The sequence below is a fragment of the Pinus tabuliformis genome, chromosome 1_2 (genome assembly GCF_031772625.1).
Source record: "Pinus tabuliformis cultivar Carrire ecotype Pingquan chromosome 1_2, CPIR1, whole genome shotgun sequence".
In the NCBI taxonomy this organism is placed as follows: Eukaryota; Viridiplantae; Streptophyta; class Pinopsida; order Pinales; family Pinaceae; genus Pinus; species Pinus tabuliformis.
Window position 1 is genome coordinate 875,926,629 of NC_142298.1, and position 17,028 is coordinate 875,943,656.

General features: G+C 37.1%; 1 protein-coding gene across 1 annotated transcript; it reads left to right on the top strand.

Moving 5' to 3' along the window:
• Positions 1 to 14,177: 14,177 nt before the first annotated feature.
• LOC149208753 (uncharacterized) lies at positions 14,178 to 14,769 on the top strand. The gene is made up of 2 exons (XM_089394136.1): positions 14,178 to 14,369; positions 14,498 to 14,769. The coding sequence occupies exons 1-2, from the start codon at positions 14,300 to 14,302 to the stop codon at positions 14,755 to 14,757; spliced, it is 330 nt and encodes a 109-aa protein (XP_089250262.1). The 5' UTR covers positions 14,178 to 14,299; the 3' UTR covers positions 14,758 to 14,769.
• Positions 14,770 to 17,028: the final 2,259 nt, after the last annotated feature.

Below are 17,028 nucleotides of genomic sequence, written 5' to 3' on the forward strand. Positions count from 1 at the left end.
AGTTGTTCATATACAGAAAATATGTGTATATACAAAAGATGTGTGTATAAATGGAAGTTGTGCATATATGGAAGATATGCGCATTTATAGAAGTTTTGCATATACAGAAGTTTCACATATATGGAAGATATGTGCATATATGGAAGTTGTACATATATGGAAGATATGCACATATACAAAAGATGTGCATATAAGGAAGTCATAATTTTTTTATATATTCATATCTTCCATATATGCACAACATCTGTATATGCACATAATTGTAAGTGTGTATACGAAATTTACACATATATGAAAGAATGTGTATATACATAAGATATGCTCATATACAGAAGTTATGCATATATGAAATATCTACGTATATCATATATGAAATTAGTTGAATCACGTATCCTTGTCTAGTCTTTTGGGCACTGAGTTACTTTCAGTGATAGGGACGTTACTAAAACCATATGATAAGAGAGGCCTATCCAAACTTTTCCTTTGTGGCTCTTAACATAGAAGGAATGTCTTCTATGTGAGACATGTAGATTAAACATCCTACATATTAAACTTGTCGACCTGGAGTTGACATCATGACATTGATTAAGAGTCTTATTTTATACATGTTTGTTCACACAACAAAACAAGCTTAATTAGTCCTAGGTCATGGTCATAAAGTTCTAATTTGATTCCAAATTGTAGTGATTAGCTCACTCTACGTATAAGAATGAAATGAAATGGCCACATGCATTATGTCTTTCCAAGGACACATCACCAATATTAAGTAATATGCATATGAATGAAAATTAATTCCATGCACATTACAATTGCGCCACCATGATGAATGCGTACATCTTGGTGTAGTAATAAAGAAAGGTAATGCACTGAAAAATGATATGACACCCTTGGTCACGTACATAGTTGATTTGTCTACACTATATTTCAACAAAGGTTTTATGACTAATAAAAACAATTTGCACACAACTTGATCGTAAAAACAATATAGCTCATAATAAATATTGAAGGAGTGCCAGTGTGTTTGTCTTGCCATTTATATCTGCCATGAATTGATTGGGACACTACAACTAGACAATACTTGACGTTCATCATCCATGGCATGGCTTATGGAAAATGGATCAACCATGTTGAGGATGGATCCAAACTACCTCATATGATATTTATGTGTGCGATGGGTTATATATTTTGAATTAAGTCAAAGGTCCAACCAAATTTGAATTTTCCTGCCCATATTTTACATTTTGAATACCCACCCACTCTATTTGAGTTCAATTTGCATGAGATAGTGAAATGACCTCCATAAGCTTCTAATAAGAGGGAAAGGATTTATTGAACATCATAGGAGTGAAGCATTTAGACTGTGCTCCTGTTAAATATGTAGTCATAAAGGGTGCATGAATCCAATTACTCTTCTTCTAATAGTTGGGATCTCTCAGTGAACCTCTTTTCCTTTATAGAAATCCATGCGAATTCTATTCATGCCGAAAGATCTAGATCAAATGGTTTTTTACTAGCCCTTTTAGCCGTCAATTCCTCCTCTTCTTGGTCATGCATTTGCTAAAATTTTGTAGTAATTATGTGTTTAAGGGATGTCCTGAGAGAGTTCTCCAAATGCATCTTTGACACTTGCAATTGAAGCCCCAATTGCTACACATCGGTCTAGTCACTTTTTTATTTCTATTTTCCCACTGTTAGTCCTTTTCTCATGCTTCCAACGTTTGCATGGCACACTATAATGCCTCAGCCTAAGTAGAGCCTCACCTTTCTTGTAGATTTCTTTTAGATGGTTGGCATCAATTCGAAGGGCCTCATTTGAATCCTCCAATTCCCATTTCAATTCTTTTATCTACAACCACATCTTTGTCCTGTTAGGGTAAGAACACAAAAGGCCATTAATGATATGATCATTAGTATTGGAAATGGAGGAGTTCTAATTTGAAGTAGAGTGGTGCCAATGTGTTTTGTATAATGCTCGACTGTCACAAACCAACTTTGTTCTCTGAAGCATATGTTTCTTTCTTCTCACAAGTCCTCAAAATCTAGACACAGTAGACTCTCAGTTGGCTTCCCCTTCTTAGTCATGATATTCACAATGTTATCGAGGTTGTCCATGTGGATGGTGAAGCCATCATCATTGGATATCTTTATATGGGGTTGTTTGATGGCCACCTTGGCACCCATAAGGTAAAGCTTCTTGATGTCCACCTGGGGAGGAATTGCATCATAAGTTTCAAACCAAGTTGCAAGACCATTTTCATTGTTGAGAAAAGTCATGAAAATGCACATCTTGTACAACTTCACAAAAAGTGTTCCATAGACTACCCAATCACAGTGGACTTCCCCAACCTGCAATTTGGTTAATGAAATCGGCCTCAGCCTTTTGAAGGGAACCAAAAATTTTGCACCACCACTGCCACTATCCCTAGAATCTATATTTGATGATTGTAAAATAAAAAACCATCCTATGTCGACGTAGCTTTGTTTATAGGCAAGAATATGGATGAGATTAACATGGAGTTAGTGGAGGGTTCACTTTTCGATTCTATCTGAGGTGTCTCAGAGAAGGGATGTCCTCTCTAGTCCCTATGATATGTCTTGGAGGAGTGATTTCCTCAAATCATTCCTCCATTAAGCAATATAAGTCCTTCATCCTTCTTCTTACTCTTCTTCTCCTTGTTCTTCATTCTCGGTTAACTATCAACTTAACTACCTTTTCGTGTATGTCCTTGTGTTTTAGATTTCTTATGTTCCAAATCCATATTTAATGATAAAGGCATTGTATCATATTTCAATAAAGCTAAACCCTTCAAAGTGTGATGCATCGGTTCTTTTGCTATATTCCATATGAAGTAAAAGAGTGTGTTCTGAGTTCCTTCCTAACTTAAGCATGACTATCTTCTATCATTTTTTTAGATAAACGTTACTTCCCTCCTCGTTTAAAAGTGAGTATGTTCCCTTTAATTTAACAATGTCCCATTGTTATGACCAAAACTACTTGTCATGGAATGGTAGATTATGAAAGTAATTTCTATACATTTCCTCAATTCATGTCATTTAATGTTTCACAAATTATATTTAAACCTATTTTTTCTAAAATAATGACACCTTATTTATTTCTCATTACATTAAATAAAAAATGACTTCAAAGAATAGCTATCGAGCCTTCACATTTTCCTCCGCATACTCTAAACATGTTATGGGATAAGACATACTTATAAAGGCATCTTTTATTATTCTTTTCATAAAAGCATGAAAACAAATTTTTTTCTTTAAGAAAACATTCCACGTTAACCATTGGTGACATTTTTTATTCCTCTTATTATTAAAAATATGTAACTCAACCATAACTAAATCATTTCAATAAAGGTTAACATTTTACCTTATTCATCATTGGAATATGATCAAATTTATAGAAATTATATTCAAATCATAATATTTTAATATAAAGATTCAATGTAATAGTTGGAAAGACCTATCTTATTATTAAAAGTATATAAAAACAACTCTAAAATAAATCATTTTAATAAAAATTAATATTTTCATTAATCATCATTAAAATGTGATTAAATTTATAATAATTCTATTTAAATGATAATATTTTTAAAATAAATATTTGGTATGATAATTGAAATATATTTTTAACACTATTCTTATTGCATTTAAATTCAATTTAACTAAGGATGCAAGCTTGTGTGATTTATGATCATATATCAAGTTATTTTTGGAAAAATCACATAGAAATGTCAAGGTTGATGCTTTTCATCATCAAAATAGATAGATATGGATAATATTAAAATCAACTTCCCTCACTATAATAATACTATCTTTAAATTTATTATAACTATTCATTATTACAATATCTTCCAGAACTAGGATGGATGATAGGCTGACTCACGTAAAAGGTGTGCATCCCTAATTTGACTAAACTTTACACATAAATAATTAATTAGGAAAAACACATTTTAACATAACTGTTTTTTAAATAATCAATCATATCATAATATTGTGGTATTCACATAACGTGTTATACTTTAACAAAATTGTGTTATAATTAATTTTATTCTTACGTTTATCAAATTAAAGTGAGTATGCTTGTAATCGGGGCAAAATAATCACTTTAAAATCTTTTACCATTCTCATTTGGAATAATCTTCACATTTATTTATCCAAAATTTTAAAGTATTTTATTTTTTTATAAATTAAATATTATAAAAATGTTATTTTATTTATTTTATTAAATTTATAAAAGCATTATAATTATTTTTATCATCAAATTATTAAAATTCTAAATTATATATAGAGAGAGAGAATTAAAGATACATCAATAAAATATATTGAAAATAAAATATTAATAAAACTTTTCATTTTATATTTATACATTTTCCCCTTTCAAAAATAAGATTTGCACTGACAATTTGTTATTTTTATTATATTTTAATTATTTTATCTTTAAAAATATTTTTTATAATACTTTTATATTTGTTCATATATAATCTTTTGTATGTGTGCATTTATGAAAGCATGCTTATATAAATATGTAATTATAGAAATGGGTGTCAATCTGTTCACATAAGCAAACACTAGCCTTTGTATATGTGCAATTTTGAAAATACACATTTACAAATATAGATATATGTATAGGTTGTTGTGCATGCACATATATGGATGCATTAATGGAAAGAATATCTTATACGTAATTATATATTGAAATCACATTTGTATATATATGCATATATGGAAGCCAACATCCATATATGCATATTTATACAATCTAACTTCTACTTATGCACATTTATAGAGTCTAACATCCATATATTGAAGTTGATTTCTTTAAATACATATATATGAAAATCAGTTTACGAGTCTCAACCATCATCTATTTTTAAATAATATAATTCTTAAAATATTTAACAAATATTTTAAATTAATACAAGTGAATTCAAGCATTTTGTTTTCTAAATATTTATTGTATTTTAATTTTTAATATTTATATATTTATTTTTGCCTCAACTTGTTGAAATTGAAGTTCGATGAAATCTTGCTACTATTGATGGGAGCAAATTAAAATTCAAATGTATTTAAGAAATGTATAATGGAAAATATGAATAACTGCTTTACCCTAAATGTTTTCCAGCTTTGTTTTAAGGTAAAAGTAACGACAATCATTCAAGATAGCTTTTCATATTGGGAAAAACTATTAAAAAAAACCATTGAAATATTTCAAAGATAGTTTTTCATCTCGGTAAGAACGATTAAAAAAGACCATTGAAATTTTGGAAAAAAAAATGAGCTACGAGTTCATACCAAACTGTGAGATTGAAGAAAATTTGATTATCATTTAATTCAAGAAGCCCATTTGGAAAATTTTGGTTTACTAACCCAGCATGAATCATTAATATTTATAAAATAAAACTAAAATGTTTTGAGTAGGATGGAGAAAGTTTGACCGAGTTGGAAGAAGTGCCCACAATATTTTCTTCTACAAACTCAGCCAATATGTATCAGTTTCTGTGAGGAAATTTTTTTAGCTTTGAAAGTGAAAAAATAGGTTTGAATGTTTATATCATAATAGCTTTAAGCTGTAAGCCATTTGTCTCCATTTCCCATATTTAACTGTCTAAGGTTTGCCAGTGAGTTTTGAGTTTGATGCAGATAAAACTTCAAATCTCCTCCTCTCCTATAACACAGGCATCCAAATTTTCTTCTCTTTTTACTATTTACATTTCTTTTATCATTGTTGGCTAGGATTTCTTGGCTGCATGCCATGTAGATCACGGTCAAAAGAAATGAAAGTGAAGCATTAATGGAAACTTCTCATGTTGAGGATGGAGAGTTCCCATGTCGCTAAGGTATGGTGGTATTGATCCAGACAACTGATTATTGGAAAGATCCAAATCTATAAGAGTGGTCATGGATCGAAACCACAGTGAAACTTCTCCCTCAAGGCGGTTATTAGAAAGGTTAAGATGAAGGACCTCCATGCAACTGACCACTCGAAAGATTGTCTATGAGATCTATGTTGGTAACAAGCATCATGCCTCCGATCTCGACGGGAATGTTGCCTTCAAGTAGATTGCACAGCATAGAAAACGATTTAACTATATGCCTTAAATTTGCAACAAGAGGAGGAATGTTACCTTGAAGCCGATTGTACCTGAGATTCAAGTCTTGCATTTGAGTGCAGTTGGACAGGCTTTCTAGTATTGTGCCACTCAAGTCATTGTGTTCGAGAGATAGACTACTAAGCTTCGTCAAACCACGGCCAAGTTCTTCTGGTATAGGCCCACTGAGCCAATTTCCAGAGAGCCAAAGCTAGGCCAATTTTCCTAGCTCCGCTGGGATCTCTTCACTCAAGTAGTTATCAAATGCCAGGAATTTGGTGAGTGATTTTAAGCGACTATAGGTATACTTCATGTTAGCCCTGAGGTTTAGCACTGACTCTCTGAAGTTTGAAAGGAAGGCTGGCCTATTTGGTTGTGTCCTCAAAGGGGCCCCACATGGGTCATTTTCCCCTTCTCTTCTTACCCCACTTACTCTCCACCATTTCCGTTTCCCTATTTACCTTCTAAACCCAACAAAGCAACCCCCTTTGGCCTTAGCCCCAAGCGCAAAACCCCAAAGCACCCGTAAAACCCTACCGTATGTCCTTGTGCGCTCGTAACCCATTGCACCACATCCCCACCGTTGAATAACCCCCACCAATCCAATGGCTCACATCATGCCTGATATAGGTGACCCGCTCGACCGCTTTCCACTGTTAGATCATCTCCACCAAGATCTGATGGCCTTCGCACATATTGTGCACACAACTAGATCAAACAATAGCACATGATGAGGGCGGTTTTTCTCTCTCATCCATTGCTACGTGTCATTCATTGTGTGGAATCGCGCTGCCCCAAGCAATTACCACTTAGCACCCGAAAGTGGTGCAATGAAAACCATTACTGCCCAAGCAAAGCACCCTCACTCGTTAGCGCCTGTGCAACTCCGTCGCCCGATGACCGTCTGATCTGTCCACTGAAGATCCAACAGCCCTAACACACCCCGCTCCCACCTCGGTCGATAGCCTCCACCGAGCCATCTCCGCCGTTCATTTCCCCGATCTGACGGTCATTCTTCTCGCTCACCCAAATCATCCACCTACCCATGCATTCCACGTCCTATGACCATTCTATTGCCCGAAGAAGGAGATGACCAGCTCTACCAGCATCAGTTATAGTAATATCCCCAACAACCATATTTAACATAAAGCATGGCCAAAGGAGAAAAGGACACAACATGACTCTGTAACCGAATTTATCAGTCATGGACTCCACTAGTATGAGCACTCCAACTGCCTAAAGGACAGCACAGCACCTGAACAGATCAAATTCACCCACAGAAACAAGCAACCTCGTTTAGAGACTCCATCAGGCAATTAAATGCAGTTGGTGGTCAATTATGACCCCCCATACCTAAACGGCCAAGTGCCATTGTAACGAAAAACTTATAAATATCCAGGAGCAAGATGTAATCAGGGTTGGCATTTGATGTAAGGTTCAACTTCTGGAGACTGTAGACATTTTGTCACTTGCAGCGTGTCATCTTCATTTTCAGCAAATACAAGCTTCTTTTACTGTTAACTGCTCACTGCCCATTTCCTCTGTTCTAAGCTTGTATCTGATATGTTTTGTTCTTGATCTCTTGATGTTTAGCACTAGATAACTGTCATCTTATCTCTGTGTTAGAATCTTGAATGCATCACTAAATAGGTTGCTCAGGCTTCTTTCTATCTAATGCAGGAGAGCTGTCATCCTATCTTTGCATTAATAGATTAGATTTGCAGGTTTCTATACTAGTTGCAGCTGGCCATCACATGGTCTTGTGTATTTGCTGGTGTGGTTAGTATTCTCCATATTCACCTAATATCCAAACTGTAAGCATTGGTGGTCTAAAGCCTTGTAGTCTGAGGGTGTTCATGCATGTCTGGAGTGAAACAAAGTAGAAGCGGTTATCTGGCTTGAACCAAACCATCATTCCTTCCATTAAACCTTGCAACAATAGTTGAATTTATATGTTACCAGGCATCTCCGAGCTACAACCTAGGAGAGTTTCTTGGAATCCTAACATAATTGGCACTGTTTTTGGGGAGAGGAGATTGAAGCTCAGCTTCCCAGATCTAGCTTTGATGATAGACAAAGCCTAGACACATTTTTGGTTCTAATAATCTATCTGGCCATTCTACTAGAAGACTAACCTCTTGGCGACTCCACATCATAGTTCTGGCTCAGTTTGTGAGGCATACTCAGAGAAATCCTCAAAAATCACCAGCTAACTCAGTACCTGACCCTGAGAAGATTGTTAAGCAGAGAAAGACATCACAAAAGGGATCATCAGGATTAGGTAAACCTAAACAATCTTATGTATCTCTGCCAGAAAGGCTTGTAACAGAGCATCTACATGTTGTAAATATAGCCTCTAGTACTAGTAGTGAAGAAATTTTTTCAGAGATTCATAAAGCTCCCTATTTAGTAAGGCCCCCTTTGGATCTCAGCCCAAAGGAAACCTCCCTTCCAGTCCATCAGTTTCCCTCAGCCTATCAGTTATTTCTCAACTCCCTACCTTTCAGACTGCCAACACTCTTCCATCAACCCCAACCATGGTAGGTCCACAAGCACCCACCAAAATGGATAGAATCATAGCTGCTAGGTATGGACCCTTGGTGCTTCCTACTCCTTTGAATGCCATGCCTACAGGAGAATATCAGAAATACATGCCTAAGTTCACTAGGATAGAGGAAGTAACAGCTGAAGGACACCTTGAGCCTTTTTGTAGTTATGCTGATAACCTAGATATCGGTGAAGATGATGTGTGGATAGAGTATTTGTCCAAAGCCTAGATGGAGAGGCTAGAAATTAGTTCAGAGAGCTAACCCCTAGGTCTATAGCAGACATTGAAGCATTAGATGATGTGTTTTTAAAGCATTAGGGAGATAAGAAAGACCTGCTATACTACCATACTGAGTTTGGCAACCTAAAAAGGGAAAATGGGGAGTCATTGTTTGATTTCAATAAAAGTTTCAATCTTATGTATAACAGGATACCAACTGAAGTGAGGCCTACCCCCACCTCTGCCAAACTCATCTATGCCAATGCCTTTGACTTTGATTTCCGCCTGCTGTTAAGAGAGTGAAGATGTGCTTCTCTAGCTGAAATACAAGATGCAGCCTTAGAGGTGGAATCCAATATCATGGCTACAGAGAAACTCAAAGGACATGCTGATAGAAGGAGGCAGAGAGGTGAGTCTTCCTCTTCTTCATCATCTTCAAATCCCAAAATGGACAAAATGTCTAAAATGATAGTCATTCCTTGCTGAAATCTCCAAGTTGAAGGTTGAGTAGAGTTTTGGGAAAGCAAGGCTTCCTAATACATTTTCTCCTAGAAACCCAAATCCATATAGAAGAGCAAATGATCAGTTGCATATTTTGCAAAGAAACAAAGATGCAAATGAAGACCAAAGGGTGAAGACCCTTTTTTAGAATACAGTGATGGAAGAAGAGCAGTTTGAAGAAGATGATGATATCCATGGTATGGAAGACAAAGGTAGTGCCCCTTTTTTCACCAAAGTTGCCTATGAGAAGTCATTATTCAATGGTCACATCAGCCAAGAATAGGATGGTGAAGATTTTCTACAAACTTTCGATCAACACCAATATGATTTGAGATCTATGATGAATAATGTCAAAGAAGCTCCTGCTCATAAAGCTGTTGTCCCTGCAGAACAACAAGCTAATAAGCAGAAGCAACCAGCAGTTGATCCCATCATCCTCAAAGTTCCAGCCATAGAGGTAAGAGGCCTTGAAAATTCCCCTTCTTCTTTTAGTTTTCAATCAGAAATTCAGAAGCCAAGAATACCCATGCCTCTGATTGAACCAGTGAATAATGTGTCCCTCAAGAGATCTATCCTTGATGATCTTGAGCCTAAAACCATCCAAGCTTCCACTGACTATGTGAATTTGCAAAATGACCAACCAATTGTTATTCTCAACCCAGTGATAAAAAAAGGTGAAGTCAGCTCCGCATCATTCTATGTTTCTCTGTCTATTCATGATGAAATGCTTCACAATTGCCCTCTAGATGTTGGAGCCAGCCATAATTCAATGCCCAAGGCTGTCATGGATAATCTCGGTCTTAACATCACCAAGCCTTATCAGTTGGCCTCCACACAACTTGAAAAGGGAGTTTGCCAGATCACAGAGGAAGAAGACCCACAGATTTGGGACAACGTCTTTGATGGGGCTTGCTCTAAGGAAGCTGCAGAAACAGGTGAAGTCTTTGTGTCCCCCACACAAGAATACATTGATTCACCATTTATGTTAATTGTTTAGGCCACAAATGACACAACCGAGTACACAGCAGCCCTTATTATTCAACAAGCGTACAAAAGCTTCCACGAAAAACATCCAAGGATGAGAGCATACAGAGAGGGGGTGAAATATAAACCATCTCTACCTGATAAGGTCAAATGCCCTAAACTTTTTGAGGTAGGTGATCAAATCAATAGGCTTTTGCAAGTCTCTGATGAATTGGCTAACGTGCACACTGACCAAGAAAAAGAAACCTTTCTTACAAAGGTAAAAAGGGTCAATTCTTAGTATGGTGATTGTTTTCTCCAATGGGATGCACTGAAGGAAAGGTAGGGAGATCCTGGTAAATTCAATGCTCTATGGACAGGATCATTCATCATCGCTCAGGTCCAGGGGAACAACACTTTCATGCTGCAAAGTATGGAAGGAGAAACAGTTTTTGATAGCCCAGTCAATGGGCGGTTTTTGAATGTTTATGTTAATTAAGGCTTTTAGGCCTCAACATTGTAAATATGTTCTTTTTACAAGTTTTAGTGTAGGCTTAGTTTGACTCCATGCCCAATGGAACACTAGGAAATATTACTGATCTTGTTTCTATATGAAAGGCAGTGGTTTACGGTTCTTGAAACCTCGTAGGGAGGATTTCATCCCCAAAAGGAGCCAGTGTTAGCCCTGAGGTTCAACGCTGACTCTCTGACGTTTGAAAGGAAGGTTGGTCTGTTTGGTTGTGTCCTCAAAGGGGCCCCACATGGGTCATTTTCCCCTTCTCCTCTTACCCTACTTACTCTCCACCATTTCCGTTTCCTTATATACCTTCTAATCCCAACAAAGCAACCCCCTTTGGCCTTAGCCCCAAGCACAAAACCCCAAAGCACCCGTAAAACCCTACCATATGTCTTCGCGCACTCATAACCCATTGCGCCGCATCCCCGCCATTGATTAGGCCCCACCAATCGAACGGCTCACATCGCGCCCGATAAAGGCGACCCACTCGACCACTTTCCACCATCAGATCATCTCCACCGAGATCTAACGACCTTCGCGCATATCGCGCGGACAACTAGATAGAACGATAGCATGCGCGGAGGGAAATTTTTCTCTCTCATCCGCTGCTACATGTTGTTCATTGTGTGGAATCGCGCTGGCTCGATCAATTACCACTTAGCGCCCAAAAGCGGTGAGATGAAAACCGTTACTGGCCAAGCAAACCACCCTCACCCGTTAGCGCCCGTTCAACTCCATCGCCCGATGACCGTCTGATCTCTCCCCTGAAGATCCAATGGCCTTAACACACCCCGCTCCCACCTCGGCCGATAGCCTCCACCGAACCATCTCCATCGTTCATTTCCCTGTTTCGACGGTCATTCTTCTCGCTCACCCAAATCATGCACCTACCCATGCATTCCACGTCCTATGACCATTTCGTTGCTCGAAGAAGGAGATGACTAGCTCTGCCAGCATCAATTACAGTAATATCCCCAACAACCACATTTAGCATTAAGCATGGCCAAAGAAGAAAAGGACACAACACGACTCTGTATCCGAATTTATCAGTCATGGACTTCACTAGTACGAGCACTCCAACCACCTAAAGGACAACACAACACTTGAACAGATCAAATTCACCCACTGAAACAAGCAACCTCGTTCAGAGACTCCATCAGGCAGTTAAATGCAATTGGTGGTCAATTATGACCCCCACATACCTAAATGGCCAAGTGCCATTGTAATGAAAACTTATAAATATCCAGGAGTAAGATGTAATCAGGGTTGGCATTTGATGTACGGTTCAAATTCTAGAGACTATAGACATTTTGTCACTTGCAGCGTCTCATCTTCATTTTCAACAAATACAAGCTTCTTTTGTTGTTAACTACTCACTACCCATTTTCCTCTGTTCTAAGCTTGTACCTGATATGCTGTGTTCTTGATCTCTTGATGTTTAGCACTAGATAATTGTCATCTTATCTCTATGTTAGAATCTTGAATGCATCACTGAATAGGTTGCTCAGGTTTCTTTCTGTCTAATGCAAGAGAGCTGTCATCCTGATTTTGCATTAATAGATTAGATTTGTAGGTTTCTGTACTAGTTGCAGCCGGCCATCACATGGTCTTGTTTATCTGCTGGTGTGGTTAGTATTCTCCATATTCACCTAATATCTAAACTATGAGAATTGGTGGTCTAAAGCCTTGTAGTCTGAAGGTGTTCATGCATGTTTGGAGTGAACAAAGTAGAAGCGATTATTTAGCTTGAACCAAACCATCATTCCTTCCATTAAACCTTGTAACAATAGTTGAATTTATATGTTACCAGGCATCTTCGAGCTATAACCTAGGAGAGTTTCTTGGAATCCTAACACTTCATGTTAGCGAATTACCCCTCACATTCAAGTACTTGACGTTTGTAATATTACCTAACTCAGGCAGGAGGGTACCTGTGAAGAAATTGGCACTAATCAGCAAATCATGGAGTCCAATTGCTCTTCGACAACGCATAGCCTTAGCTTATCGAAGGACTCTCTCATCGCCTGTTTGTCCATCGTCCTGTCGTGAGACAACATTGTCCCACACCCCTTCCACTGAATTTTCTGCTATCGTTACAATAGCTTGAACCTCCAAGGATATAAATTTAACGACACCCAACGCTACCAGACACGAAGTATGCAAGGCCAAATTCAAAATATAGTGGGCGGGTAAACTGAAAATATCAAAACTAAGAGGGAAAATAATATCAAAACATTTGGGGAAAATTGAAATCTGAGATCATCATGCAGATCATGCCCATGGTGGATCATGTGACATCCACATAAGCCATGGTTGATGGATGCGAATACATACCGAGACGTCAACACATTCTCCTATTAATCAGAATCTGTTAGCCGGGGAAATGATGCACACGAGTCAACAGCCAAACTTGATGTTAGAACCCATCTCCCAAGACTGTCCTTAGAGTCTCTTAATGGTTCTTAGAGTCTCTTCAATTTCCTATAGGGGTGGAAATAGGGCTTGCCCCAAGTCTGAGCCATGCATGACTTCCATTGCTGATGGGCAATTTCTTTGCAAACTTCAGTATGATGCTGTCTTGACTTTGAAGTTTGTATGCCTAAAATTTACAAATGGCATTGATTGTTTCACTCCATTAATTGCATTTATCAACCCAAAGTCTGGATTACTCCAACAACAAAAAATTCCAATGTGTTTGTTGTAGAGATATTTCAATTTTTTTAATAATTTGTATGATGTTTTTAACATAAAAGTATTGCGTTGGAAAGTACATATAATGATGGCAAAATAAAAGCCTAAGAAAACTACCCAATCAAAATTGAAAAAACTAAATTTTTTAATTAAAAAAAAATAAATTAAATGTTTTTTTAATATTTACATTAAAAAAAACCTATTTTAATTTTTAGTCAATTCAGATTTAATGTCACAATCAAAATAATTTAAATTTCAATCAAAATAATTCTAAATGCATTAACCCTTTAAATTTAAAGCTTTCCCTTAACCATCAAATAAACACCTTAAAATTTAAACCCTACCCTTGACCATCAAATTCATAAAGCAAATAACAAAATTCAATATTCAAACGATAAAACACTTATTGCCATTTTTCATGTGGTAGAAGAGTATAGTTTCCCATGCGCAATGATATTTAACTTTGACGAGTATAGTTTCCCGTGTGCGATGATATTTAACTTTGAGATTGTTCGGATGCCCACATTTGTGTCCGCGTGTCCATAAATCTAACACGTAGCATTACAAATGCCAGGTGCCAAATTAGTAAACCAGACGCATTTGGTGCGTGTTATGTCAAGATCACTCTAGATCTGATAAGGACGAACCTTCACTCTGTCTGAGATAGATTTTGAAAACCAGAAGTTTAGAATTCGTTCAGAAGTGCTAGTCTTGCAAAGTGCAGAAGGATTTAGTCAGAATTTGTTTCTTAGCAGTAGAATGGCTCAGCTTGAACGCAAGCTGGTCGATGTTGAAGACTTGCCAGATGCTCACATGAAGCTTACTCCCGGTATTCATATCTATTCTGCTGCTCCTCTTTTCTGTAATTTTTTTTGTAATTGTCAATAGATATGTTGTTGCCTGTGTGTATTTTTTCCTGTAATTTTTCTCACATATTGCAAATGAACATCGCAATAGATCATCAACTGGGCGTTGCCAATGGTTTGAAACCACCGAAGGAGCAGGATGGATTGACAACGATGGCACCATCAGCAACATATGCCTTGAAGAACCATGAAAATGATGTAACCAATCGTTTAAAACAGGAGACCAACCGATTAAAACAACAGAAATTTGAAGTGCAGGACGTTGGCTACGAGGAGGAAGACTATATTGTAGTAGACGATGAGGAATCTGGTCTTCATTATTATAATAGTAAGATGCAATTTCTGTTATGAAAAACATTTTAGTTTTATTGTTGTGTATTAAAAACATTTTAGTTCTAATGTTTGGATTCACTACGGTTTGTGATTGCGATTGGATTCCAAAATATTCATAAATATTTTTGAAATCTCAAATCTAAATTGAAATTGACAATCGATGGCCAATTTGAGATGATTGCCCGAGCTATAATTTTGTTGTTTTTGTATTAATTGGCACATTTTCCCTTTTTCTTCAACTGAAGTTGTGCAGGATGAAGTCTTGAAAGCATCCTTACGATTGGACAAATTTGGCACTCATGAGATCTTTAAAAAAGAGCACAAGGAGACCCAGGTTCCCGAGCCGACAAGAACAGATTGGACTGCATCCGGGTCGAGCGTATCTCCGATTCGAACTGCAATTTTGTTAGAGTGACAATTTGGAAACGATAAATTCATTTCAAACGGATGTCAATAAAAAAACGGATGTCAATAAAAAAACGAGCAAACGGATGTCAATAAAAAAACGAGTAGTCGTTAAAAAACGAGTAGTCTAACGACGATATATTTAGAGAAAAAGAAAATCCGGTCAGAATTTTTGTATAATTTTGTAAATCTAAATTATATGTTTTGAAATTTTTTTGCCTAGATTCAACCTCGTTATACTATAAATAAAAAATATAATAGCCTCGTTATACTACTCTAAATAAAAAATATAAATACAACCTCGTCCATAAATAGGAAAATTGATGAAGGCATGCTCGTTATACTACTCTAAATAAAAAATATAAATAGAACCTCGTCCATAAATAGGAAAATTGATGAATGCATGCTCGTTCATAAGTTTTTTATTTAAATAGAACCTCGTCCATAAATAGGAAAATTGATGAAGGCATGCTCGTTCATAAGTTTGCCACAATGGCAGAGCCAATACTACAGTCACGTTCATTGCTCCGTACATTGTGAGCCCAATCAAAACGTGCTCCGTACATTGTGAGCCCAATCAAAACGAAAACCGCTAGAACGAGCAAATTCCTACATTAATTGCATTCATCAACCGAAAGCCTCGATGACTCCAACAACAAAAAAATTCCAATGTGTTTGTTGTAGAGATATTTCAATTCTCCATTAATTGCATTCCTCAACCCAAAGTCTCCAAATTCCTCCATTAATTGCATTCATCAACCCAAAGTCTCGATGACGTTGCAGAGATATTTCAATTCTCCATTAATTGCGTTTCTCAACCCAAAGTCTCCAAGACTCCAACAATAAATGATGGGAAAATAAAATAATGATGTCAGAATAAGAGCCTAGGAAAATTATCCAATTAAAATTGACAGAAAATAAATTTTTAAATATTTAAAAAAAAATTATGTTTTTTCTTCTAGGTTTCTAGGTTTACATTAGAAAACATTACCCAATTACATTATCCACTCAATTTTTTTTGTAATCTATGATAGGGCCTTTTCTATTATCAACAACCAGCAGAACTATGTACAAACACAGGTAACCTCCACCCGCCCCGAAGGGAAACCGGGTATGAAGGTCACCGAAAGTCAGATAATGCCAACTTAAAAACTAAGTAAGTGCAGTAACAAGTTTAAAACATAACCATCAGCCTACCAACAAACTATTGCTATATCCTTATCGACTGTTGCATTCCACAAACTGTCCACAAAACTGATTCTCTTGGTCCTAACTGATAAAATTTGAAAACACAACAAAAACAAATCATTCTACCATGATCTCCGGTTTAACCTCTTCCTCGCGGTGCACCTTGGTTATCATCTTCAGCATGCTTTGGATATCCTCAAGTTTTCTGTCCTGTTTCAGGAGCGCGAGGTGCAAGCTCTTCATTTCCTCTTTCAAGCTCGGGAACCCTTGCGCTATCTCTGTCATTTCTTCCGCAACCTATTCCATTGCTTTAGCTAGCAAACACTTAATCACCCAATACATATGCAGAGCCTGTTTATACTAGGAGAGGCGTCCCAGGGTGCGGTATAAGAGAGCACCAATCTTCCATCTCAGGATCAGAGGCCTCCTCCATAACTCTATTTTCTAAATTCTCTATAATCCTTCTTATCTCCACGTTGGCCTCATTGTTGTACACGCGTTTAGCATCTCTGGCCATCTGTTCCGTAGTTCGACACCCTCTTTTCTGTTGATTAGAGGATCGAGTCTCAGGATCATAGCTCCCAGCTTGCCCGGTTCTCCCTCGACCCCTGCTACCTCTGCCCTTACCTCTTCTGGAAGGGCGACCACGGGTGTTACCCTGGCTTCCTTGGCCGACCTCGAACCTCCCTCTCCCCC